Raw genomic sequence first — 24,032 nt, 5'->3', positions numbered from 1 at the left:
TGTGCTCTCTGTCGCGTCGTCTGTTTAACTCCATGTCAGTCTGCATTATTCTGTTACCTGGTATTCATTCTGCGTCTCTCTGCCATCTCTCTTTGTGCATTTCGCTCCTCCTCCCGTGAGTGTCTGGTTTAAGTTTTGTTCTTTAGTTTTCCCAGTTTAGGTTTGTTTACTCCCCGCTCTGCTCTTCCTGTTTTGTCACTTTATCACCTCTGCAAATAAATTTTCACTCGCACCCCAGTCAGTGCCTGCATCTTGGATCCTTTTCTCAATTCACCACACGACTGCTGTGCAGCCGTGACACATTCACCATTAAAATGATATTTCCACATATAAAATAACTAGATTTAGCTTTTCTCTTTTTTTCAAATCATTGAGAAAATCATTATTTCAGTTACAGTACATTATAGTGTATATAAAATCAAGTACAAACTGGTGATTTAATCTATTTCACATAAAATAATTGTATTTAATAGGTATAAGTGTTAAATGTTGTTATTTACTAAACCATTAACATTACTTTAAAAACAATATCACTCCTTTAATGCAATACTACTGTATTACATTTGAATTAAAAATATTTGCCTTTAAAAACACTTTGAATTTTAAAATTTTACTAAATACACACACACACAGACACACGCACACACACACACACACACACACACACACACACACAGACAGATAGAAATAAGTTATAGAATGATGAGATTTAGCTTGGCACTGTTCAGTGAAAGTGCTCTGATGCTAAATGGCTTTTAAAGAGTCACAGAAACAAAATAAAATGACAATTAAAAGCCTCTAGCTTTTAAAACAAGAGAAACCTGGAGCAATCCCCCTGGAGCTGCAGACACTCTAGAAGAAGGGTCACAAAACAGTGTTTCACTCCAGTGTGCCAAATATATATTTTCTTCACTGAGCACAGAATGAAAGAAAACACCTTTTCACAGTCATACCTACTAATTCTTGCTTCACATAAACTGCAATGAAAAGCTACAGATTACAAGTTACATTAAAATAACGACTTTGCTATTGCCATTTCACTGCTATACTAATGGTTTATATAAAGATATGCATTTTTCTTAGCTTTAGGATCATTGGGGGAAAACTTAAACTTTAGCTACACCCACTTATTCCTGCCACTAAAACAGTGTCGTATTTCAAACCAGAGCTTTAATCCAAAGAGCGATCAGTGGACTGAGTCATCTGACCATCCATTTCATCTGTCAGAGCTCTTTTATAAACTCTCATTACACTCTGCCTGAAACCCTCTCTCGCTTTTAGACCTAAGCAGAAGTACAATAGCGGGTTCACACAGCTGTTAAAGTAAGCAACACCTTTTGCTACAGGGTACCAGATTTTCACTACTGCATTTTCATTGTCCACCATCTTCACCAGTAAGAGGCAGTGGTAAGGTGCCCAGCACAGGAAAAAGGCAATCACCAAACAGGCTAGTATACGCAGAGGGCGGGACTTTCCTGAGAGGCGGGTGCGTCGGATTCCCACCCCAGCCAAGGTGTAGCAGATCAGAATGATTGTGAAGGGAAACATGAAGCCACACAGGAAGCGGATGGAGTAGAGAGCTACTTTGGTGCTGTTGTAGCCCTCTGCCTTCTCTTTCGGGTCCACAGAACATTTAGTCAGGTTGTTGTTGTCCATGTACATTTGGCGATGAATGAAGTAGGGAATGCTGAAGAGGATCGCTGGGATCCAGATGCAGACTGCCACCACCCTCGCTGCCCACAGGGTGCGACGACGCTTTGTGAGGACGGGCTGCCAGATGCAGAGCACTCGATCCAGACTAATCACAGCCAGCAGGAAGACAGAGCAGAACATGTTGGTGTATTTGAAGAAGCCGTTGAACTTGCAGAGAAAGAGGCCAAAAGGCCAGTGGTCGAAGAAGAGCATCTGAATGAGGGAGGAGACTCGTGTGAAGCAGAAGATCAGGTCTGCTATCGCCAGATTCACCAGCCACACGTTGGTGACACTCAGCTTTAAGGAGGAGAAAATAAAACGAGATGGAAAAGAGAAGAATGGAAGAAAAAAATGTATTTATATGAAGCAAGTCACCAGATTGTGATATTATCAGCGATATTAGCAATTTTAAAATATTGGCCTTCATCTTAATCTTGTATCAAACTCAGTAGGTTGTTATTATCAGTAGCATCAATAAACATCTAGTGTTTATGTGAAAAAATACATTAGAAGAAATTGTATCACAAGGCAATTGCTAAGTGAATTAGCAATTCACTTAGCAATTCAGCTAAGTGAAATAAACCTCTGCCCAGCCTCCAAGTGGGGATTTGTGTTCCTATTTTAACTTGCAAACACACCATCCATTACTACCTCTGAGAGGGTGACCAGCTCTCAGTAGGAGGAAGAGGTGAGACAGATATTGACTGATAATGATCACTCATTGGGCTGATAAGGCCAAAGGCTGATGGGGATGTACTTATTAAATTTAGCCACACTGTGCACATTGAGACCCAACACATTGTGTTTCAACTTGTACAGTCATAATCAGTGCTTTAACTTATTAAGTCTTGGTCAAAAATAAGTTTAATCACACCAAATCAATGGATATAAGAAGTTTATTAACAGCTGGATTTCCTTATATGCTGATATGACTAGAAACGATGACAGAAGGGGTTCATTAACAAAAGAGAAGAAAAAAGAGGGTTATTTGGAGTTATTTAAGCCAAGGGTTAGTGGGTTTATTTATCAAGAAATCACTCAAGGACATTCACAGAGTGGTATCGAAGCCACTCCTTAGTTATCTTGGCTGTATGCTTAGGGTCTTGTTCTCTTGGAAGATGACCTTTCACTTGTGTCTGAGGTCCAGTCGCTGTTGAGCAGGTTATTAGCAAGGATGTCTCTGTACATCATGATGAGCAGTGCCCGGTTTATTACAGACATGAGGCTTGGCATTCAGCCCAGTGAGTTCAATCTTTCTTTTCAGAGAACCTGATCATTTTGTGTTTCATGGTCTGAGACTCCTTCAGATACTTTGGGGGAAACTTCAGGTCGGGTATAATTCCCTGGACTTCCTGTCTTGGTTTGCGCTCTGACATGCACTGTCAGTCTGGGGCTTAAATCTGACAGCTGATCAGTGGAAACAAGATGCACCTGACCTCAAAGGCTGTAAATATTTATGCACATGTTATATTTTTGCTTCTTATCTTTAATAAAGTATTAAGATTTTCAGACAAACTCAAATATCTGTACTTCTACTTAAGTGATGAATGTATGTTCTTTTGCCACCTCTGCATTTTGGCACGCAAAAGGAAATATTTCACTAAGAGGTGAATGATAAATCTACCATTGAGTATTTTGTAATCAGTATACTGGTTGCATTCATGCACTGATATGTAACATTAAAAAAACCCCAAAAAACACATTTACTGAAGCTGTCTCAAAAACTCTTGCCTATAAAATATTGTACAAACTAAATATGAGAATTTCACAGAGATACTTAAAACCTCAGAAGGTATTTGAAATACATGTTTCACTTTATATCTACCTTAAGTTTGAATCCAGCCACCCAGATCACTATAGAGTTCCCTGTGATGCCGAGCACAACGGTCAGTGCATATAAGATAATGGTGACATATTCCGTTATGGCATTGATGCCCATCATAGTTGTCTGGTTCTCCTTTGAAAACTTGAGCATCTGATTGGGCAGAGAGACATTGGAAAACATTGTGTGGCTGTAAAAGAGAGAACAGAAAAAGAACAAAATATTACTCATCATGTAACTCCTGATCTTCCAGACAGTGAATAGGAAGTCATAAGATTACCTCACACGCCGCTGTATATTATCATACTCACTGACTCCCTAGATGATTTTTCTTTGGCCAGCTAAGGCATTTGCTTTGATTCACATTGGCTGCTATCTTCATCTATTTAGGTCTTTGTCACGCTGCTCACAATGAGATATATATTACTTTTACAGCCATTGTAAAGAAAATTATGTTGCTTTATATATCAAGTTACAATAGAAATAACCAGTGGGTCTTCAAATGGGTGAACAGCTCAAATGAACAAAAAAAATGACATCATTATTTATCTAACAAAAACCAAGATGCAGAAGCAGTGAGTCAGAGACTGAGTGTTAGTCTTACTGCTTCCATAGGAGGACATACACAGCAGTGATCTCAGAGAAGCAATTGTTTCTGCCGATTAGTCTGTGAAATGGTTACAAGGCAATTTTAAAACAACTTGACTTGTTTTGGCTGTGTATGGTTCTTCCACATGCTACTAAGGCTGCTGTTTCTTAAATGAATAAGCTGTTACATTTCCACTATGTTTTATTTCATTAGACTTCAATAATCCAATCCAATAAACACGACTCAATGACAGAATAAGCTGTTTGGCAAAAAAGATTTGACAAGTTTTTTATGGTCGCAGCCGACACACTCAGCTCTACTGCTCAACCCATAAATGCATTATCCTTACAAATGTGCAAATGTGGCACCACTTATGGGGGTAATAAACAGGTTTTGCAGTGGTAAGAAATATTCATCCAAACATACAAAATATAGTATATATAAGTGTGTATAAATTGTATATGCATATATGTATGCATAGGGGTGTAATTCTTGACCAACTGTTGGCTGAAGGTTTTGTTGTATTTTAAAGTGTGTGTGAAATGGTTAAACTTATCGAAACAGGAAGTATGTTATGAAAATGGATCAGGTCTGAAAAAAGATTATGACATTAAGCAAATTTCATCATCTGATAAAGCTCATGTTACAGAGTCAAAAGCTTAAAAACAAGTAACAAGTGGTATTTGTGATGAGATCATTTCCTTAGACCTTAATCTTTGAATACATGTGACTCTGGCAACAATTCACTAAGGTCTAACAGCTTAAATATACTAGTTTATATAACTTAACAATAATCTAATTTCTGCTATGCAGAAGATATTAGATTAAAAGCTGCTAATAACATATTAAACTGTCACCCTGATCTGTAAAGAGGCCTGATCTTGTTCTTGTTCATTAATCAGTGCAGATACATAATAGAATCCTGTCATGATCCTGGGTCGTTTGACCTAATGTTTTGGAGTTTTGGTTTATTCTGATGTTTATGGTATGTTTAACTTATTTAGGTTATCTAAGTTCATTTGCTTATTAGTTTCCCTTTGTGTTTTCAACCCCTGTTAAGTCTCCCTTGCCCTTCATGTGTTTCATGTCTGTGTGTCTTATGTTGTCAAGTTCATGTTCTCATGTCTGCGTCTCATTATTTTTCCTGTTTTATTTTGAAAGGGGTCCTGTGTTCCTATGTTCAGTGTTTTTAGTTTTACTCTCCCCTTGTGACATCGTTATGTTCATGTGTGTCAGCTGTTTTCCCCATGTGTTCCCACTTCCCTCATTAGCCTTCTGTGTGTATTTAGTCCGTGTGTTTTCAGTCATTCCTTCTCAGGTCTGCCTCAGCCAGACTGTGACAAATCTAGCCTGTACTCACACTTGTAACACAAGCTATCCCCTGCTTTTAGGAAAAAAATTGATTTTTCAATTCCTCCACAGGTTAGTGGCAACTACTTTCACTCTGTTGAGGCGTCAGGACATATGGTGACATATGGTTTTCTTTATCACTATATTTTTGCCTGTTGCCAAAAAATGTATCAGGCTATAACTTAATGTGCTGTTTTGGGTATTTGGACCCTGAAGTTTTAACCCATAATGTAGTTGAACATGAAAGATTTGAGCGAGATGAACAAATTTTGAACACTAACTACAAAGAAATTCATTATATATGGAAAACTGTCTGGGTTTTAGTATTTGTTAGTTTGGTAAAAAGTTGTTATTACAGTTGGCCCCATCATGCTTTGATGCACATGTTTATTTACACTTTAGATGCCTACAAGACCACAGGTCAGCTGCTTTAGAAGAAATTCTAGTTTCATTTCTTTATCCATGTTAAGGTTCCTAAAACTTTCCTTTGGAAAGGCAAATTAAATTCTCACAAAGACATCCTGTTTGTTTAGGTTAATAACTTTCATTTCCATCAAATAATGTAGCATTCATTTGAATGAATGTGTTCATTCCTAACACATTACCTAGTCGATATCAGTATAGATATTGAGTTGGATTTTCTCCCATTGTGGGAGATCTGATGTGGTTTCTAAATATTTCTTGATTTCGTTTTTTTAAAAAACTGCATGTAAACAATTTTAATTCATCATAAGCTCTTTTCCAATCAACTATACATAACCAAAGCTCTCTATTAAGCAGAAAAACCTAATATTACATTTAAACAGGCAGGAAAAACAAAAATGCAAAAACACGAATTAAAAAAATAAGAATTTAAGTATCATCTGAGAGATCTAACCAAGAAAGAAAAATTGAATTTCTTACCTAAAATATTGAGCTAAAGTGAGCAGCTTCACTCTTAGTAGTCAGAGGCAGAAGTGAGGATGTATTTGTTTGTCTGTCCTGTAGTTACTTCAAGTTTGGCTGTTACATAGTTTGTGTCATGGCTCTCACACATGTGAATACACACTCCCAGACACAGTAACACACCCTCCATTTCCTCTTTTTTCACGTCATGTGTCTGGCTTTATCTTCCATTCTGAATATAGTTGTTTTTTTTCCCTCACACAACCATACCCACATTTCCCTCCCATTTTTTCTCAGACATAGATTCACACACCAATTGAGCATAAGTCCAGAAGTGTGAATAAGTTATTTAAATCCAATTGCAGAATTGTTTTCTGTTATAAACTGTTCACAGCTGTTTCCAAGAAACAAGGCCTTAATTGGCATCCAGCAATGGAAAGTTGATTCATCCATCCATCCATCCGCCCATTTTCATCCGCTCTGTTGAAGAGTGAGATTTTTGTAGGTAAAATCTCAGGACTGAGTGGCCTACTTACAGATGGAAGGGATGGAAGGGGTTCTGTTTAGGCAGAAGGCTCAATAGGGAATGTCATCAGTATGTGCATAGAAAATAATCATATTTTAAGCAGAAACTAAAGTCCTGGGAGGTGACTGACTCCAGCAGTGCCTTCAGCAACTAGACTATGCTGAAGGCACTAGAAACTTCTGCAAACATCTGCCTTCTTTCTGTTAGCTAAATAAAACTCTAAAACCATTTTTGCATATAGTCTTTCTTATAGTCTTGCTTAATATATCAAAACAAGGAAAACCAAAATGAGAGTAGAAAAATGTTCTTACCCATTTAAACCCATGCCTTAATAGTTGTTAATAACCTCTGGCTCTCTTCCACAGCATGTCTTTTGTCCCATTTTCCACACCTTATCTCTAACTGGTCGTGGCAGATGGCCGCCTCTCCCTGAGTCTGGTTCTGCCAGAAGTTTCTTCCTGTTAAAAGAGAGTTTTATTCCTGCCCACTGTCACAAAATGCTTGCTCATAGTGGGGTTTATCTGATTATTGGGACTTTCTCTGTATCAGTGTAGGGTAAATGCCTAATAATATAAAGCACCTTAAGGCAGCTGGAGTTGGCACTATACTCACCATACACACACAGCAGAACATCCAGTTAAATTGGGGTGAAATGAGTCCAATGTTTTGTTGTTGTTGTTTCTTTCTGTCTGATTGCCATGGTGAATTGTGTGTGTGTGTGTGTGTGTGTGTGTGTGAGCTTCACTGATGATGTCATTTTTTCTCTACTCATGCATGTGCTTCACCCAGGGTGAACAGGACGGAACAAACTCTGATCAGTTCTGGAGCTGATAATTCGGAGTTACTTATTTTGGAGTTGAAGTACGTTGATTATGCTTCCTGGAACAGACTCCTGTCCCAGGTGTGCATGCAGAGGATAATAATGGGGAATCCTACAAAAAGGAAGTATAGTTTCCCTATTGTTAATGCCTCAAGCACCAAAATGCATACAATATATCCAGTCTAACCCTGACTTTCACTGTCAGGTAAAGCTGTTACAATGTATTTTCAGGCACTCAAGGGAGAGTTAAGCATTGATCCAGGAGAGTTGTATCCGTTAACAGTCTAAATATATTTTATTTTATTCTTTACTCTATTTAATTTGTAAAATATGTGTACACACACACACACACACACACACACACACACACACACACACACACACACACGTAGAAAAACATTTAGTATATACATCCAGAAATGCATATACTATTATATATTGTACATATATTTATTAGTTTCAGATGTAGCCATTCTTTTATTTTGCTTGTTTACATTATTGTATTTTGCACAACTCTGTTGCTTGTGAAGCTCGCACACAAGAATTTCACTCACATGTACTGTACCAGTGTACCTGCACATGTGATGTGACAATAAAAGTGATTTGATTTGATTTAATGGTGTAGACTGTTATTAATTTGTGTTATTAATATTTAGACAAAGAATTTGTATGCACTCATTGCATTTATAAATTGTAGTCCCTACTTCATACACAGGCAGTATGTGCATTCGACAAAAAACAAAGTAACGTCACACACACACACACACACACACACACACACACACACACACACACACACACACACACACACATATATAAAAATCTGTTTTTTGTTACAGTAACTATATATAAGATCAAGTATATTAATCTTAGTGTAAAGCATTTTCATTTTAATTGCATTACAATGGTTTGCGTTGAGAAATCACAACAGATTGATCAAAACATGGAAATTTATTCTTCTGAGCTTTAGGATAAATCAGAGAAACACAAAGATTAGCTACACCCACTGCTGTCAGACTCTTTTTTTGGCACAGCAACAGTGCTGTGTTTCAACCCAGAGCTTCAGTCCAAAGAATGTTCAGTGCACTGAGTAATTTGGACATCCATATCATCTGACAGAGCCCTTCTATAAATTTTCATTAGACCTTGTCTAAATCCCTCACTCATTTTTAGACCCATGCAAAAGTACAGCAGCGGGTTTACACAGCTGTTAAAGTAGGCAATGCCCATTGCTACAGGGTACAAGATTTTCAACAGTGCAATATTATTGTCCACCATCTTCACCATTAAGAGGCAGTGATAAGGTGCCCAGCACAGGAAGAAGGCAATGACCAAACATGCTATTACACGCAGAGGGCGGGACTTCCCTGACAGACGGGTGCGTCGGATTCCCACCCCAGCCAAGGTATAACAGATTAGAATGACCATAAAAGGAAATATGAAGCCACACAGGAAGCGGATGGAGTAGAGAGCAACTTTGGTGCTGTTGTAGCCCTCTGCCTTCTCAATCGAGTCCACAGAACATTTAGTCAGGTTGTTGTTGTCTATGTAAGTTTGTCGATGGATGAAGTAGGGAATGCTGAAAAGGATGGCTGCAATCCAGACGCAGACTGCCACCACCCTCGCTGCCGACAGGGTGCGTCGGCACCTTGTGAAGACTGGCCACCAGATGCAGACCATTCGATCCAGACTGATCACAGCCAGCAGGAACACAGAGCAGAACATGTTGGTGTATTTGAAGAAGCCGGTGAACTTACAGAGGAAGAGGCCAAAAGGCCAGTGGTCTGACAAGAACAGCCGAGTGAGAGAGAAGATTCGTGTGAAGCAGAAGATCAGGTCTGCTATCGCCAGATTCACCAACCACACATTGGTGACCGTCAGCTGTTGAGGAAGAAGAAAAAAAATACTATGGAAAAGAGACAAGAGGAAGACAAACAGAAGCTCACATTTGCTAGATGCAAGTAACCAGACTGGGATGTTATCTGTGGAGATTTCTTTATGTTAAAAGCCATTGAAAACATTAAAAACACATAAACACACAATCTTTAAGTTCTCCAGAGGCCTGGTAATGAACTAATCATTTGATTCAGGTGTTTTGAAACAGGGTGACATCTAAAAGCTGCAGGACAGTGGCCCTCGAGGCCTGGAGTTTCTCACTGCTTTAAACTCTGGCTCTCTCTCATGCTATCCTATCTCCTTCCTCCCTTCACTTCTCTTTCCCCTCATCCCCAATTATAGTCTTTGTATCCAGACATCTGATTGTCAGGGTTTTCTCTCTATTATTGTACGGTCTTTACCGTACAATTTATCAGGGGTCGGCAACCTTTCTGATGATGAGTGCCAACTAAAATTTCCTCAGAAGTTAATGTGCCATATGATTGCATTAGCAATAAATGTAATAATGGTCTATATTAACAGTTAAACACTATATAGAACAACTTTAAATAATAATATTTGTTCGCAGATGTTGGCAGCTATAAGCAAATAGTTATCAGCTATTTGGAAACAAAAAAACAAAACTTTTTATCCATAACAAGAACTGTACAACAGAACATGCAAATGCAAATTTAAGGTCTCCTCATACCAATGAAAAATACAGTCAATAAGGCATCCGCAATGTTCTGAAGACAGTTAAACTTGTCAGGTAGTGATGTCCAGCAGGTGAAAATGCAGCTCCATGAACACGCACAGCTATGGATTCCAGCTGCGTTCATAGTTCTGCAAACTTTGACCCTCACAGAGTCAAGCTTTTCAGTTCAATCAGCTGCATTTTGATATCCTCTGTGTGCAGCCAGTTAATGCCAGACAAATCCAGCTGCTCATTAAACCTTTCTGGTTTGATCAGAAAAGAAAACATTGGTCCATAGACCTGAAAGTCCTGAAAGTGCATTGTGAATTCTGTCTCGAGTCTATGGATGTAGGCATGTACTTCCGCGGTGCTGAGCGCACAGTTCCTGAATATATTTTTTATTGCACCCTCTCAGATTAATTCACTGCATGCCGTGCCAAGGGTTGGACTGGGACAGAAAATCGGCCCAGGCATTTTGACTAGAGACCAGCCCACCAGGTATTATAGGAAAAACCAGAAAGCCTTTGAATGAAAATGAACGCTGTTGTGACAGTCACGTACACTGTCTTGTTGGTATATGTATGATTTCTATACATTTTACATCAGATAAAAACGTTGGTCGTAAGATTCAGATAATTATCTATTAAAAACTAGACATTTTAAATGAGAATAAGAAAGAAAAGTATTTCTTTGTGCCCCCCTCTCCCAGTTAATGCCCAACCTGGCCCCCTGGCAAAACTTTGCTAGACCCACCCCTGCACAGTTACCAGCTGTCAGCTACTTAGAAAAGGGTCCTGGGGTTATTTGTCTCTCAGAAACAGTTCATAACTTCCCTTCAACTCATTCATGTGACCTAAAAGGTAAACCTGTTTCTCCATCACCTGTTCAGCTCTGATGGTTCAGTAAGGACATCTCCTGGTTTCATCTTCATGTTTCCCTCTCACCACATATCCAAACCGACATCATGACCAGCAGCTTTACAGCTGTGGCTCCAGCAAACATCAGCTGATACTAGAAATTAATATTAAATAAATTCTAACAACAGTTGATCAAGCTTAAACGTGCTGCTGTTGTTTGGCGCGACATCCGCCGGTTTCCTGTTTCTGACGCAAAGTGGGCGATAAACAAACAAGAGAGAAAAGCCGATCAGCTGATCATTGATCAGTTTCATGATTGAAGTAGAAACAGGAGAGAGAGGGGGAGAGAATGAGAGAAGAAGAGGCAGCTGTGCACCGTAAAGACAGGATGACTCCAGCTTTGTGTCTTTTTTTCCATTGTAGCTTAAGTACAAACTGTGTTTCTTTTCTGCTCAATACAAAACGTTTAATATTTTCTCTGAATACGGGACGATTCTGTTTTTTACATGACGGTTGGCAACTCTACTAATGAACCTTATGAATAAAATAAAGTTCACTATCAGTAACATCATAGCACCCACCCAGCTGTATAGAAACTCCGTCATGCTAGCTTCACAGTACGAGTTATTGTAACTGACTGTAAAAAGTCAGCGCAACAAAAATAAACTCCACCTAAACTTGGTTTATATCTGACCCAGATAGACTGCAGGTCATAACTTCTTACCTGAAGTTCAGTTCACCTGACACTAGGACCGGCGGCCGCCTCGGGTCTCTCCTCCTCCTGCCTCCCCTTTCCCTCATCCACCTGCTGGCCTCTGTGGAAGCTCCGCCGTAGCCACCACCAAACAACTGAGTTATTTTAATACAGTTACAGCCCCCTAAACAAAAAAAAAACAAAAACATACAAAACAAAAACCATAGGCCCGTAAAAATTAAAAATCACCATTGGCCCATGCCCGATGGCACTACCAGTCCAGCTATGGCCGTGCCATCGGTTAACCCTTTGTGTGCCAGCTGTGGCACACGTGCCCTGGGTTGCCAACCCCAGCCCTATCCGGTTTTTCAGTGATGACGCGACGAATCCTACTTCCGGGTCTAAAGTAGTCTGCGTTTAATATGGCTTTTGTGTTGTTAACATGTTTAATGTTACGTATTTTCTTCTATTTGATCTCAAAAAGCTCCTAAAACAGTCAGTGATCACTGTTGACCTCCCTCGGCTTTTATTACCGCTAATCATTTATTTAAGCTCAGTTTTTAAAACCTTAGGATGTAGCTACAGCCCAGCCCATGCAGCAGTATATGAATGACTAACCTCGTATTGTGGATGGATTATCTCAGTTGTTCTCCTGGCTGAAGTTTGGTCCTTTTACAGCATCCTGCCATGCGATTACATTTGTTCCTGACCACCGACAACACTCACGTTAACTTTTATCGAGTGGAAAATAAGTTAGCTTGTTTATATTATGCTAACATAGCTGTGTCGCTAGCTGTCACGTAGCACATCATTATATACCAGCTAGCCCAACTTCAGTAACCCTACAAACGTCACTGCTGTTTAGTTTTCTGTCTTCATTTATGCTGGAAGTGATAGCAGAGCTGTACGTTTTAATTTGTTTCCAAAACCCCGCAGTCAGGACATGCTATATTGTATTTAGATAGAAGCTAGCGAGCTAACTCCCTGCTAACTTCTAACTCCGTTAAATGTCATAAATTCCGTTTTCATGGATGCCTGGATGTTAAACTCAATTGTTACACCTGGTAGAGCAGAACGCCGATCATTTTATTAAAGATGAAAGACTTTAGACAGTTTTTCAACTCTCAGTAATGCCATGGTGATCGTTTGATATATGGACCTGCAGCGGAGTTTAGACCCAGACACGGCTAGTGACGTCAGACTGAACAACCGGATATTACAAAGCAGTGTTCCCCAACCACTGTGATGTGACACATAGGTGTGCCCTAAGAAATGATCAGGTGTGCCATGGAAGATTATCTGGTTCCACCTGATTAGTACTCTAAGCATTTGGTGTGAGTAATGGGCAGAACAATTACATTCTTTTCCACTAGAGGGCAGTAAAAGTATATACTCTAATTAAACGGGTTGCCAACTGCCAGTAAAACAGAAGATGACAAAGAAGGAATTACATTCACATGCTGTGAAACGACCAGCGCATAGTAGCAATAGATAAATATTTGAAAAGAAAAGCAGTCAATCTATCCTGGCTCCTGGAGAAAATTCCAATCCAGATGAAGGCCCTAGCATGAGTAGTGAAGAAGAAAGCAAAAAAGGTATATTGGGGACAAACTGAGCCAATTCTGCTATTCATGGTACACAGGGAAATATTATCAATATGCTTTTCGTGACGTTTTTGTTTAATGGTGTGCCGTGTGATGTTTCCAATGTGAAATATGTGCGTGGCTCAAAAAGGTTGGCAAATATTGATATAAAGTATCCTGGTTACAGTTTTTCTGCACATGTAACAAAAATCGTGGCTGTCACCTTTACTTGACTGAAGGTCACAGTTTGCTACTGCAGAGTATATTTACTGTCTTTGCTGAAGCTGCTTTGTGGGGAGTTGTAAAATGGGGTGCAGAATAAATCAGATTTTTTTCCAGTGAGCATTTGTTAAACAGATTACTGACGATCTCAGAAGGTATTTCAAACATATTCTACACTTTATATCTACCTTAAGCTTGAATCCAGCAACCCAGATCACTATGGAGTTTCCTGTGATGCCAAGCACAACAGTGAGCGTGTACAGGATGATGCTGACATTGACCAAGCCAGCACTCACCACCTTAGTTTCCTGGTCATCCTTAGAAAAGGTGAGTATGTGCGTGGGAAGAGAGGCATTGGGAAACATTGTGTGGCTGAAAACGACAGAACAGAAGAAAAACCAGTTACTCAGCATGTCTCTCATGACTTAACAGGAAGCACCCAGCAGTTTTTGTGACTTTTTGCATTTTAAAGATGGGTTAAGTTCCAATTTTACAGTCAGAAACATAGAACCAACTTAACTGGAGGCAAAGTTTTCTTGTATGCCTAGTTTATGTTTTATTGTGTTAATTTCCCCTTCTTTCTCTATCATCCCTGTGAGAGTCTGTCTTGTCCTTTGTTTATGTGTCCTCAGTCATGTTTGTGCCTTACTTCACATCTCTTGCCCCCTCCCTCTGTATCTCGTCTTCCTTTTCTGTTCCCATCCTTGTGTTTCACACCATGGTAAATTGACTGATTCTCATATAGCACTTTTCTACTCTCCCGGAGTACTCAAAGCGCTGTATACAACATGCCTCATTCACACCCACTCATACGAGCACTTCTAAACTCAAGTGCAAACTAATCTACATTCACACACATTCACACTCTGATGAATGCATCAGAGAGCAACTTGGGGTTAGTATCTTGCCCAAGGATATTTGGCATGCAGACTGGGGAAGCCAAGGATCAAACCACCAACCTTCCAATCAGTAGCTGATCTGCTCTACCATCTGAGCCACAGCCACCCACTACCATGTCTCTCCTGTCTGTCATGTGCATCCATGTGTTTTCTCCCCAGCCCATCTTGTTCTCTCACCCTCTCCATCTTCTCAGTCTGTTTGTCCTCATGTTTGTTCTCCCCCAGGTCCCAGTGTCAAACCTGTGTGTTTTAGTCTTCCTCCCAGTATATTACATGTTTTATTTTGACAGTCTTTCATCCCATGCTCAGTGTGTTCTGTGTTACTTTGCGATGTCATTATGTCTACTGTCCCAGCTGTGCTCCCATGTGTTCCCTCGTGCGAGTTTCCCTGTGTTTGTCCGGCACAGTTTTCTATGTGTCTCCATGCCTCCAAGTATTTCAGATTCCATGCATTTAGTTCTTCCCAGTTTAAGTTTTTATGTTAGTTCTCATCTAGCTGGTTTACTCATTTCATTTATGTTTCTCATCAGCCACAATAAAGGCTCACTTTTTGCTAAGTTCAGTCCCACCTTCGTTGTCTGCATTCGTCCACACCTCACACCAGCCAGCTGTCTGTGACCGGCTTCTACTTTGCTTCATATGAGGGGACTTCTTGCCCTACATATGGGTGCTCCTTACACTGCTCACAATTGCACATCGATTACTTGTAAGCATTGTAAAAAAAAAAAAGTACAGCCTCTTTCAAGGTTCAACCCTAACTGATGGATTATTTGTAGTTGAAAACATTCTTCTCCAGTCTTCATAGGAGTTGGAAATTAAATATCAGTCCTTTCAGCTACTAAAGTTTCCAAAGATTTAGGAATTCTTTTTTCATGACACTTCCTACATGTTTGGAGGTTAATGCAAGATTTTTTTTAAAAAAAAACTCTTGCTGTGAGAGCTTAAAGGAGTAAATAATGTTCTACAGTAGTCCTAAATTATATAAAATTCCCCCAAAGAGCCAAAAAGATAACATAAAGATGTTAACAACACTGATGTTGGTAAAAACAAGATTTGTTCAGAAAGTTAATATGTTATAAACAAAAACAGTAGCAGCTCAAAGGAAAAGAGCTGTTAAGTTAAAATGTGGTTTCTGCAATCAAAGAGGGAATCCTTTGTAAGTTCTGTGAAAATATTTTGTTATTCGCATTCCGGTGTAGTGGACAAAACCATGAATGGCACAAAAATCAAATCCCATCACCTGACCACAGTCCAAATATCAAACAACAATCTGATAAGAGAAATCTAACACAGAATTATTTTCTTACCTGAAATATTAAACTGCTCTCACAGAGCTGTGGTGAGCTGCTTCAGTCTTAGTGATAAGAGGAAGAAGTGAAAATGCAATCTAACGATGTCTGTCATGGGAACTATAGCTTTATTACCGTTAGTTTCTGTTATGTCACTCACACGCACACAGCTTCCTTTTTTCACTGTCTCTGACTTTGTCCTGGTTTTTGCATAGCGTTATGTCACTTTAGTTTACACAGAAACACATTTATATCACTTGCCCGTTTGTCACTCACACACATAGATGGCTGTTAGATCCTGCAGGATTAGCTCAAGTCACAAGAATAATATAAAGATGAAAATGTTGAACACAGACAATGGGGACGTGGCACATTTGAACATAAATCTCTTTACCAGAGATTTTACGAGTGGAGGCAAAAACAGTAGCATTTCAAAAGAAAAGAGCTGTTGAGTAAAAGTGTGGTTTCTGCAATCAAACAGGAAATGATGTCCTCAGTCACATAAATCCGTCATTTCTGATTGTAGCGATTCCCCAACTCTGTGTGAATGGTGCTCATGGCCATTGATCAGTGATGACTATCCAGCACATCCACACTTGTAGCTGCAACAGGTTGCTGCCCCATAGCTGTTGGATTCAACAGAGTTCTGATGGTATCTGCTGAGGCTTAGGCCTTAGCACTTATCTGCATTTTGAAATATGCTAGTTTGTCTTTGGTCACTGTCCTGTTCACCTGAAACGCCTTGGTTTTCAGTAGTGTGTGTGGAAACGTTTCAGTAGTAACGGCCCCAAATAACATAAAAACTGCATGTCAGGCGTCAGATGGTTATGAGACAAACTTTGAAACCACACACACAGAGACACGAATATATACATATACATAATTTATTTGATTTTTAGATATTGTTTGAGTAAATTGTTCCAACAGTCATAGAGATTACAAGTTGCATTGATGGACAATAGATATCAAAGAATAATACTCTTTCATAAATTTGAAGGCATTTAAAAAATGGTCTACTATGTTAAAGAAAAAAATCAAGATCTATAACATATTATATACATATGTACATTTTTTGAGCAACATTTACGATCTTTGTGCCTTCTTCACAATACAATGAAAGTAATAAAAATAATAATAATTTGATTTCCTGTGTAGTAACAGACAGATCAAAGTGTCTGCACTCCAGTTTACATTTGTTAAAAACTAAAAAATGGACACGTAATCTTCCGAGCATCACAATTACTCAAAAAAAACTTTGCACCCACTGCTGTCAAACTCCTTTCTGCTTTTACAAGATTGTTGTAAACACAGAGCTTCAATCCAAAGACTGATCAGTGCACGGAGTAATTTGGCCACCTGTATAATCTGTCAGAGCCCTCGTATAAACTCCCATCAGACCGTTTTTAAACCTATCCCTCATTTTTAGCCCCATGCAAAAGTACAGCAGTGGGTTCACACAGCTGTTAAAATAGGCAATGCTCTGTGCTACAGTAAACCAGATTTTCATCACATCATTATCACCATTGATCATTCTCACAAGTTGGAGGCAGTGATAAGGTGCCCAGCACAGGAAGAAGGCAATGACCAAACATGCTATTACACGCAGAGGGCGGGACTTCCCTGACAGACGGGTGCGTCGGATTCCCACCCCAGCCAAGGTATAACAGATTAGAATGACCATAAAAGGAAATATGAAGCCACACAGGAAGCGGATGGAGTAGAGAGCAACTTTGGTGCTGTTGTAGCCCTCTGCCTTCTCTTTCGGGTCCACAGAACATTTAGTCAGGTTGTTGTTGTCCATGTACATTTGTCGATGGATGAAGTAGGGAATGCTGAAGACGATCGCTGCAATCCAGACGCAGACTGCCACCACCCTCGCTGCCGACAGGGTGCGTCGGCGCTTTGTGAAGACTGGCCACCAGATGCAGACCATTCGATCCAGACTGATCACAGCCAGCAGGAACACAGAGCAGAACATGTTGGTGTATTTGAAGAAGCCGGTGAACTTACAGAGGAAGAGGCCAAAAGGCCAGTGGTTTGACAAGAACAGCCGAGTGAGAGAGAAGATTCGTGTGAAGCAGAAGATCAGGTCTGCTATCGCCAAATTCACCAGCCACACATTGGTGACCGTCAGCTGTTGAGGCAGAAGAAAATAAAAGATGGAAAAGAGATAAGAGGAAGAAAAAAATAGAAAAAATGGAAGAAGCAAGTAACCTGACTGGGATGTTATCTATGCCAATTTATTTATGTCAAAAGCAGTGTGTTAAAAAAGATATAACCACAAGCAGATAAGATAATTTTACAGGTTTAGGTATTATTACCACATATGAAGTTACATTTGGTGTGTGTCAGTTCAAATATCTGCGCATTTAGAACTCAACCACAAAGAAGCCATTGCACACCAGAGCGTCACTTTGCGAAGGCTACAGCAGATTCATGCTCTGCGAACACGATTCCACTCAGAGGGATGAGAGGGGTTTTCATCCACCCCACACATGCTTCCATGTAGTTCTCCAAAATCCTGACTACATGTCACTGAAAGTGGATGACGTAAGCAAGCACATGAGGACAGTGGGATGGAAAAACTCCCGTTTAACAGGAAGAAATCTCTGACAGAAGTAAGCTAAGGGAGGTGCGGCCATTTGCCAAGACCAGTTGCAGGTGATGTGAGGAAGATAGGACAGCCAGACTAAGCGTGGAGGCTTCCTGTGAAGCAAAGGAGGATCCAGAGTAACATGATCAAGTTCTGATATAAGCCAATCTCGAAAATAGAGATTATACAAGATTTGATGATTATTCAAGATCTTGTATTCAAGAAGAAGGATTTTATACCAGGTTCTTGATTTAACAGGGAGCCAATGAAGTGAAGTCTGTATGGGACAAATGTGCTCTCTCTTTCTAGTCCCTGTCGGTACTTGTTGCAGCACCTCTAAAAGCTGTTTCTTTTATAAGCTTCTCGGATGAGACAGGAAACATCTTCAACTTAGTTAATGAAGATCATCCTAAGTTAGTCAACTTGTTAATTTGTACTGCAAAAGGATGTATTTTGGTCCATTCTTAGCCCTAAACAAGTACTTTTGATACATAAACCTGAAAGATAAGGGCAGGCTTGGATCAAAAAGTAAGAGGTTTGATCCCTGGCTGCTCCAGTCTGCATGCCAAATCTCTTTAGCCAAGATATTAACCTCAAGTTGTTGTTGTTGTTGTTTTCACAGAGCTTTTGTTAAAAAGATAAATGGCAAGCTCAGAAGGTATTTGAAACATATTATATACTTTATATCCACCTTAAGTTTGAAGCCAGCCACCCAGATCACCATGGAGTTCCCTGTGATTCCGAGCACAACGGTGAGCATTAAGAGGACGATGGTGATATTGTGCACTATGGAATTGATGCCCACCGTAGTTGCCTGGTCATCCTCAGGTTTGAGAGTGTCGGTGAGCAGCGAGGCATTGGGACACATTGTGTGCCTGAGAAGGAAAAAAACAGAAACAGAACAGAAAAAATTAAAAATGGCACCTTTAAGACAGACACAAAAAAAACTATGCACAAAAGAAACATGCAACTTTGCTGCGTTGCTTGAGTGCCTCTCTCTGCATTGATCATATCTTTAAACCACAGTGAAGAAAACCTCTAACAGCCTTTCCTGTGCCTAACAGGAAGACAGATGTGTGCAGCTCTTTTAGGTTAGCCAATAGGCTGGATCCTATGGGCTAAGAGAGATAGAGAAACATCCTCAAACCCCCATCCCAGGGCTTGAGCCTGGGGTGGGACAGGGTTAACTGCCCAGAACCAGTTAACCCAAGTGACCAGTTAAGCAGAGTAAACTGTTGCAGTGATGTCTCTGATGTCATAGGGTTTGTGTTTTTTAAGTTGTTTTTTTTTCAGTGACTCTTTGTCTGACCCCTCATCCATGACTAATTTGCCTTGGGAGACCCTATAGCAGGGGTTTCCAAACTGCGGCCCATATTTAATAGGCCCACAAGAAATTTTATAAAATAGAATATGGCCCCCACTTCAGCTTTTGCTTGAGTGTATTGCATTTCCTAGTTTTAACACCAGGGGGAGCTACTGTTGATCAAGGCAGTTGCTCCATCAAAAAGGACAATCACAGAAGAAATTTACCTCAAGTTACTAAACATGGCAGAACCAAAGAAGCGAAAGGTAGAAAGTGAGTGCAGAAAATTTCAGACATGGTAGGAGAGTGAATATTTCTTCAAAGAATTCAAGGGGAAGTGTGTCTGTTTGATCTGCACTGAAACTGTGGCGGTTATGAAAAGTGTATAATGTACGACGTCATTATGAAATCAAACATCAGGCCTATGCATCCTACACTGGTGCTGAGCGAGAGCAGAAAGTAAAGCAAATGGTAGCTATCCTGCAGGGTCAGCAACAGTTTTTTTTTTCGTGCTCAAAGGTCCAGGAAAAGGCTACAATAGCCAGCATTGAAGTCGCCCAACTCATCGCAAGACATGGCAAGCCTTTTTGAGATGGAGACCTCATAAAATACTGCCACATTAAAGTTGCCTAAATAATGTGTCCGGAAAAAGTGCAGGATTTTTACTCCATTGCATGTGATGAGAGCACTGATGCCACAGACATCGGACAGCTGCTAATTTTTTTGTGGGGAGTGGATGAGAACTTTGGAGTTTCAGAGGAGCTGCTCGATCTTAAGAGTCTAAAAGGCACAACAACGGGTATGGATATTTTTGAAGCTGTCAGACTCAATTCACAAAGTGGGACTTAAATGATGCCACTCAAAAAAAAAAAATATCAGTCTATTTGGCTCAACATACATATGTGAGCAAAGAACCAAAATGAGCGATCTCCAAGAGGTCCTTCGCATCTCAACCACTAAGTTTACTCCAGACCAACCAGCCATCCTTCGGTCCACAGCGCAGCATCAGTGCTCCAACTGAGTGCAATGCCGTTCCCACTTTAGGTGAGTAAAAAATATATTCCACAGTACCTGTGGGTTAATAAGCATGCATGTGCAGGTACACATGCTTTAAATATCAATCACGCGCATCAATTCTGTCACTACCCTGCTTTTTGTGCACCACTTTCTTATATGTGTTTTTTTGTTAACACACAGACTACACACCGCTGTGCACAGCGCACACACAAAGTCAGTTGATGTCATCTGATGCAGATTTGCTCTTTGATCAAGTGACATTCTTCCTATTTGTGGCACAAGTGGCATCGGATCAGCACCGCAGCTGGATGCCCCGATTTACATACCCAGTGCAGATGACACTCACCAGAATAATTTACTAAAATTATATGCACTCCTGTTATTAAGTCCAGTTCAGTCTGTTAATGTTGATAACTGTTTCAAATGAACGTTAATAGGTGTGTTGCTAAGCCTAATAACTTAAATATTGTTGAATATATTTAAAGTTTTGTCTTTAATTATATTCAACAATATAACATATTTGACCACTTTTAATTGATTTTTCTAACTTTAATACACTAAAGTTTAGACTATATACCTAATTTCTAGTAAGTGGCCCAGCCCCTCCTATATTTTTTATGTATGTGGCCCTCGGTGAAAAAAGTTTGGACACCCCTGCCCTAAAGGGACCCAACTGGGCCTGAGAACATAGCTCCTGGATCCTTATGATACACAAACCCCTCTACCACACTTTGCCAAAAATATTAGTTCAATCTTATAAAGTCCAGTAACGCGCTTCTCGTGTTCTTTGGCAAACTGATGACATTTTCTCAGTTGTCATTTTCCATGGATTTTGTTACAGTTTTGAGGAAGGAAAGATGTAGTGTCCACAAATATTTTTCAGTGAATAAATTATTTTTGGACATCTATCCTCAATGTAACAATATATTAGTGACTGAGCGAATGTACCGACAAAGTGTTTTTTTTTCTTCCCTCAAAATCTTCTAGCAGAGACTTGTGGTCTCCGTTAAACTACAGTGAAAATTTTCATATCTTTCTATTTTTTCTTTTTAACTTACTGTCAATTAAATGTGTACCGGACTTCAATCAAAGAAACAAAACACAATGCCTTCTTTGGTTAGTTTAGGCTCACGGTGAGCATCATTGTTCTGATATACCATAGAGAGGAAGATTATTTTGAACAGGTGAACAAGGCAGGAAAACTCACTGTTTATAAACCCTACAGTAACGGTAGCAAGTATTTGTCTTAATGGAGGAATAAAAATTGAGAAATCTGACCAAGACAAAGTTTCGTACCTGAAATGTTGAACTGATGTTAGAGCTGAGGCGTTGGTTAAGTCTTAGTGAACAGAGGCAGAAGTGGAGATACACATCTGTGCTGTGGTTACATCAAGTTTGGCTGTTATCTACTTTCTGTCAAATTTGTGTACTATACACACGAACACCACTTCCTCTTTTTCTTCTCATCATGTGTTTTTCTTTATCGTCCTTTAAAGACATGAACACATAAAAGACCTTTCTTTCTGCATGCATAGCATTTTTGTTTTATTTTATTGTTTCCTGTTTACAACCACATTCATGCCACCTCCCTGATTGTCAGACACACAGCTGCCCAAGCATAGATAATGTCAGAGGTTGCAGAATTAAGACCCAAATGCAGAAAAATAATAATTGAGGGGTATTGAGTAATTGAGGGGTCATTTCCGCGATGCACGTATCGAGGCTTGCTTCATTTATGGGAGGAGCTGAAAATGACGTCCGAAGCCTCGTTGCCCGGCTGTACCACGTGACTGGTTCAGGAAGTGGTTCGAACTTTGCCGAACCTTTGACAGCAATATAAAGCCCTCAGACTTCATTCAAAATGTGGGTGTTTGATGGAGAGTTGCAGTTAGTGAGTTTGGAGACAGTTTGGAGGTTTATGAGAGTGAGGAGAGAAAGTCAGGAGAGAATGGAGCCAGCTAAGAAGAGGAGGATGTCCTCCCCTGTGTGGGAACATTTTGATCTTATATCTCCCAACAAGGTATGTAAATTTCTACAGAAGATGTATTTTCATAATACTGATGGTGCAATACAATTTATGTTAAGCGCCTTTACTTTTGTACAAGGTGAAGTGTTTGCTATGTGCCAGGGAGCTGGGATATAACAACAACACCTCATCCATGCTTAGGCACTACAGAGCTTTGCATGAGAATAAGGGGAACACCGATTGTGGAGCAAGACCAGGTGAGCCATCAAATGATAATATAGCATGCAGTAATGTAACTAAATGATATAACAATATTATACAACTGTAATAAGTTACGTGTGTGATATTTATATTAGCGCTTTGTTTTTGTTGTCTTTCCTCAGGAGAACAATCTCAAATAGATCAAAACCTGGTTGGCAAGGTGATCGAGGACTCCAGCCATTTAGCATTGTGGAGGACAAAGGATTTAAAAGATTTGATAAATCATTAAATCCTAGCTATGTTCTCCCCACTAAAAAGGTCATAAAAGCAGTGAAAATTTAGTTTTTACAGAATAAAATGTGGGCAGGATTGAGGCTCAAAGCCTCAGTCTGTAGCTGTACATACCTCAACGTTACAAAAGCACAACCACTGTCCACACCACAACCACACCTCACAGTAAATGATCATTTCCATTTTAAGCATTTCCAAATGATCATTTTCCGTACTGCCAGTATAAATATACACAGTATACTGCCATCACTACAATATACATGTTTTACACACTCCTTTTGTTGTTGACATTTACAGGCTGTGTGCGAAAGGCCACACCCGTCAAATTCATGCCAACTAATATTTTTACGTCCTGTAGATGTCCTACTAGAGCAAATGAAGCTTCAAGACGCTTTGCGCTGGGGTGAACCAATTGGATGAAAAGCTTCAGTGCTTCAGGAAGCTTCATCTGCCCATCACTAGTTGCCGGAGCAAGCCGTGTGGATTTAACAAAGGACCCAAGATGCAGATATGCAGTGAAGTGAGAGGGCTTTATTGACACAGAACCCGAGTGATAACAAACAAAAGGCGAAAAACCAAAGTTAAAAATACACTACACTGGGAAAACTAAAACCTAAACAACAAACCTGAACACGAGAGAAAGCAACTTGCAGGGAGAATTCACAGGATGCCAGCGGGAGATTCACAGACAAGAAAACACCAAATAACACAGACGAACCAGCAACTAACAGAGGCAGACACGAGGTTTAAATACACAGAAGGATAACGAGGGAATGAGACACAAAAGGAGGGCACAGCTGGGAGTAATCAGACCTGACGAACCAGGGGAAAGTAAACTGAACACACTGAGATCAGACACGGACC

General features: G+C 39.9%; 2 protein-coding genes and 1 pseudogene across 2 annotated transcripts; all 3 read right to left on the bottom strand.

Annotated features, from left to right (window-relative positions):
* Positions 1 to 709: 709 nt before the first annotated feature.
* On the bottom strand, positions 710 to 3,911 carry LOC146682491 (N-formyl peptide receptor 1-like; annotated as a pseudogene).
* A 4,657-nt stretch (positions 3,912 to 8,568) lies between these two features.
* LOC146682490 (C3a anaphylatoxin chemotactic receptor-like) lies at positions 8,569 to 15,877 on the bottom strand. The gene is made up of 3 exons (XM_085446602.1): positions 15,816 to 15,877; positions 13,798 to 13,981; positions 8,569 to 9,565 (listed from the first exon to the last, which is right to left on the bottom strand). The coding sequence occupies exons 2-3, from the start codon at positions 13,972 to 13,974 to the stop codon at positions 8,747 to 8,749; spliced, it is 996 nt and encodes a 331-aa protein (XP_085302728.1). The 5' UTR covers positions 13,975 to 13,981; positions 15,816 to 15,877; the 3' UTR covers positions 8,569 to 8,746.
* Positions 15,878 to 16,709: 832 nt separating this feature from the next.
* Positions 16,710 to 22,076, bottom strand: LOC146682489 (formyl peptide receptor 2-like). The gene is made up of 3 exons (XM_085445978.1): positions 22,007 to 22,076; positions 19,082 to 19,265; positions 16,710 to 17,931 (listed from the first exon to the last, which is right to left on the bottom strand). Exons 2-3 carry the CDS (start codon positions 19,256 to 19,258, stop codon positions 17,113 to 17,115), a joined length of 996 nt encoding a protein of 331 aa, XP_085302104.1. The 5' UTR covers positions 19,259 to 19,265; positions 22,007 to 22,076; the 3' UTR covers positions 16,710 to 17,112.
* Between the last annotated feature and the right edge of the window lie 1,956 nt (positions 22,077 to 24,032).

Source organism: Copadichromis virginalis, linkage group LG22 (genome assembly GCF_057382275.1).
Source record: "Copadichromis virginalis isolate Kocher_CV1m ecotype Utaka linkage group LG22, C_Virginalis_male_GT1.1, whole genome shotgun sequence".
NCBI lineage: Eukaryota > Metazoa > Chordata > Actinopteri > Cichliformes > Cichlidae > Copadichromis > Copadichromis virginalis.
The sequence above is the reverse complement of the archived record's forward strand: the minus strand, read 5'-3'. Positions and strand labels throughout refer to the sequence as shown.

Bases quoted from the DNA above. Each gene is read 5' to 3' on its own strand.
- LOC146682490 (XM_085446602.1), bottom strand. From the start codon at position 13,974: ATGTTTCCCAATGCCTCTCTTCCCACGCACATACTCACCTTTTCTAAG. The intron at 9,566-13,797 runs GTAGATATAAAG...CTTCCTCAACAG, and splicing joins TTGCTGGATTCAAGCTTAAG to CTGACGGTCACCAATGTGTG.
- LOC146682489 (XM_085445978.1), bottom strand. From the start codon at position 19,258: ATGTGTCCCAATGCCTCGCTGCTCACCGACACTCTCAAACCTGAGGAT. The intron at 17,932-19,081 runs GTGGATATAAAG...CTGCCTCAACAG, and splicing joins TGGCTGGCTTCAAACTTAAG to CTGACGGTCACCAATGTGTG.